Here is a 3809-nt window from a genome sequence, read left to right on the forward strand (position 1 = left end):
GTTCAATGCCATCCATCTTGGGTACCACTCCACTCTTCCATGACCACGTATCATAATCAAAGGTTCCAGGACTTCTCTGTGGGCTCAGTAGTGGTGGGCTTAGGACGGTGGCTTTGCTGGGTGACTGGGTTTTGGAGACGCCTGTGGGTGTTGCGTCTGTCTCGGTTTGACTGTTGTACAGTTTCCTCTTCTTGAGGACTCGTTGGTGGCCCGGCGACAGGTGCAGGGGTGGGTTTCTCATCGGAGCCGATGGTGTCGGAGGAATCGGACTGTCGCTTCCCGATGAGCTTGTACATGACGAACTGACTCTGCTGGGGGGGATGTCTGATACTGGTTTGACTGGCTCCTTCCCCACGACTGGTCTCGTTTCTAATACTAATGTCATCATCATGTAATTGACTGATGAGATACTCCCACACACAAGGATGGCATTTCTTGGTCACACGTGCTAGCATAGGACACGCCTTCAAACTGCGGTAAATCAGACAGCGATTTTCAATAGCCTCCTGTTCCAACGGGGCCCATTTCCAAAGATCATGGTGGGTGGTGGCAATGACGGGGGTGCGTCTCAGAAACGCTTCTTTTTGATGTTTTACGGGTACCATGGTTTCGGATCCCTCTAGGACAATTTTGGCTTTCTCGATGATGGATTGATCGAGATACGGCTCATTTAATATGATAAGGCGTTTGTCTGGGCATTCCGACCATAAGAAGGCGTATCCCGAGCTACCACAGGTGATTTCCCCTGTATGCACACACAGTTCCCCTAAACTATTGGCCAGCCAGGTTTTCCCTGCATTACTAGCACCAATCAAGGCCAAGGTGTTCAGTTTAGGTAATCGCTTATCAATGATGCGAGCTACATCTTCCACTAATAACTCTAAAAGTAGGTCTTGATACGTGCACCAATCTCTGATCACTTGTGCCGATTCTTCAATGCTGAGATACTTGAAGCTTCCCATGGGGTTAGCCTCTTTCCACCTCCGAGTCAACTCTGACAGGTCTGCATCATTGAGGGTATTTTGGCTCAAGGCCAGGGCCTTTCTAAATTTAAGGTCCCAATTATGGGTAAAGTAGGCCCGTTCCAACTTTCCAGCCACCACAAACCCCTCAAACCTCATAGCTCTATAAATAAAGTCATTAGAACTCTTGGGCCGATATTTATCAATCAGATATTTGATGAGTTCCAACTCTGTCATCTCATCTAATCCCTCTGGGGGAGGAGCACGGTCCGGATCTGGTCTAGGGGGTCGCATGGCACCCCTCTCCGCAATTTTGCGGAGTCGCATTTCTTCAATTTCTTGTGCAGTGGGCTCAATTTTGAAGAGTGCCACCCTATCATCCCAATGAATGGGCATGTGTTCCGCTACTTTTTTTCTAGGGGGTATGCAGAGATAACTCACTATGGATGCCGGGTTTTTCACGGCTTGCATGGTAATTTCCATGCAGAGACTCTTGAGAGCCCTACTGAGCTTTTTCATCCGATAACAATTTTTTTGCTCCGCATGGGTGGCTACTAACAGGTGGTAATGACGTCCCTCCTGTTTACATTTGGTACCCCCCAAAGCTGGATCGTGCTCAAATAATTGCCACTGGTAATCCATACAAGAATCATTGACAATTCGTTCAACGACGCTCAATTGAGCGTCTGCGTGCCAATTACTCCTATAAATAATGCCGGAGTAATAAAACAAGTTCTGATAATTGTCTTTAGGTTTGGCGGGTATGGGGTTCTGGATGATGCCGGGTAACAGTCTATGAGTTTGACTCGAAGATACGCATTGAGCATTGCTTGAGCCTTCTGTAACACAAAACATCAATGAATTTATGTACTTGATACGTTGTATCCATCGTAACCGATTGTAGCCACCTAAAAAATAGAAGCGCAAGCGCGCGCATCCCGTGTATATTTTACATTTAAGATCCATTATGACATCATTGAGGACGTCATAATGCATCCATGGTTGCTATGGCAACCATACATAGGTTCTCCGAAATCAATCTATGCATCTATAAATAGTTTAGGAAGTATGATGTCATGATCTATTTATAGGAATGATTTTCCGTCTATTGGGGGCGTTTAGGAGACCCGGCTATTTTTAGAATCCGGAAGTGACGTCACAGCTCTTTCTCGATGTATACACAAACCAATGGGCCATAAACAATACACACATTTCCGGTACTACTGACCTTTGACCTGGTAGCTATTCTCTGCACGTTAAATCCTCCAGAGCACAAAACGACAAGGTCCTCACTGCACGGTGTCAATAGGCAAAATGTGACCGCCCTCTACGTTCCCCTTTATATACATGTCAGAATGTTTGTTCTATACGCAGACGCACCATGCTCATATATATTCATCATAAGTCTACCAACTTTGGTCTAGTTTCCTGTCACCTCTTCTTTTCAGATCTTACATGTGCGGTTCTGTCACCTCTTCTTTTCAGATCTTACATGTGCGGTTAATCGCACATGTAAGATCTGAAAAGAAGAGGTGACAGGAAACTAGACCAAAAGTTGACTGATTATGTCGATGACGTCATAGACTCCATTGTGACAGCACAATGACGCATGCGCAGACGCGTTGCCATGGCAACACTGCTGGTTCAGGAAATCTCCGGGTTTCCTAAACGGGTCCAAGAGGGAATTACTCATTCCTATATGTTAACACATAGCCATAAACAATACACACATTTCCGGTACTACTGACCTTTGACCTGGTAGCTATTCCTGACGTATATGTCAGGACACCAGTCTTGACTCTTGGGGTCTCTGCCTTTATTGCTGGTATGTACAATTGCATTCTGGGTACAAGAATCTCCTTAAAAAACTTTAACACCTCTTTAACAATTTGTAGAATGACTTTGAATAACCTCTTCCAGTGCATGATGGGATCTCCTAAAAAAATGACCAATGCCCCAGTTGTTGGCCAGACTAGTTGTAAATTAAGCAGTGGTCTGGTAAATCACATCCGTCACGAAATGGGTGGAGGCGTTTCCCCTTCCAGATCAGACGGCCGAGACTGTGGCCAAGACCCTCGTGCAGCAGGTGGTCACGCGCTTAGGAACACCCCTCAAGATCCACACGGATCAAGGAAGGGAGTTCGAGGCGGGCCTTTTCCGCAGGGTCTGCCAGCTGTTGGGCATCCACAAGACCAGGACGACTCCGTTCCACCCCAAGTCTGACGGCATGGTCGAACGGTTCAATCACACCTTGAAGACTACGCTGAGCATGTCTGTGGATGAGAATCAGGACGACTGGGACGAACTTCTTCCCTACGTCCTGATGGCCTACTGCTCCTCTGAACACGATAGCACAAGGCTCACCCTGAACATGCTCGGGTGGGAGGTGGGACTTCCCCTTGGACGTCGTTGTGGGGTCACCGGAGGAAAGGACGGAGATTACCAAGGTACTAAATTACATCGACGAGCTGAGAGCAAAGCTCACGCGGGCCCACAAGTTTGCCCGGCGACAACCTGAGGCGGACTCAGAGCTACCAGAAGCAGCAGTACGACCGTCGCGCCCAGGAGGGCGTGTTTGAGCCCGGCCAGGCTGTTTCCCCAAAGAAGAAGGTCAGCCGCTCCCCCAAGCTGCAGTGGTGGTGGGACGGACCCTTCGCGGTGCTACAACGCCTCAACAACGTGACCTGCAAAGTGCAGCGTACCGCCCGAGCGAAGGCTCAGATCGTGCATCGCAATTGGCTCAAGCGCTACCTGGGCGACGTGCAGCTTGGATGGTGGGAGCGTGCAGCCTGCGGAGCCTTGGCTGAGGAGGCGTCAGCGCAGGCAGGGGGGCCAAGAGCCAGCTGA

The 3809-nt window shown here is 48.7% G+C and overlaps 1 protein-coding gene across 1 annotated transcript; it reads left to right on the forward strand.

Moving 5' to 3' along the window:
• The first annotated feature begins 1725 nt into the window (after positions 1–1725).
• On the forward strand, positions 1726–3809 carry LOC110990816 (uncharacterized). Its single transcript, XM_022255913.2, has 3 exons — positions 1726–1747; positions 3008–3341; positions 3461–3809. Exons 1-3 carry the CDS (start codon positions 1726–1728, stop codon positions 3807–3809), a joined length of 705 nt encoding a protein of 234 aa, XP_022111605.2.

The sequence above is a fragment of the Acanthaster planci genome, linkage group LG10 (assembly GCF_054643075.1).
Source record: "Acanthaster planci isolate LZ-2023a linkage group LG10, COTS_SCS, whole genome shotgun sequence".
NCBI lineage: Eukaryota > Metazoa > Echinodermata > Asteroidea > Valvatida > Acanthasteridae > Acanthaster > Acanthaster planci.

Excerpts from the sequence above, each read along its gene's own strand:
- LOC110990816 (XM_022255913.2), top strand. The coding sequence starts at position 1,726 with ATGGGGTTCTGGATGATGCCGG. Across the intron at positions 1,748-3,007 it reads GGGGTTCTGGATGATGCCGG|ATCAGACGGCCGAGACTGTG; the intron begins GTAACAGTCTAT and ends TTCCCCTTCCAG. Across the intron at positions 3,342-3,460 it reads CTCACCCTGAACATGCTCGG|TTTGCCCGGCGACAACCTGA; the intron begins GTGGGAGGTGGG and ends CGGGCCCACAAG.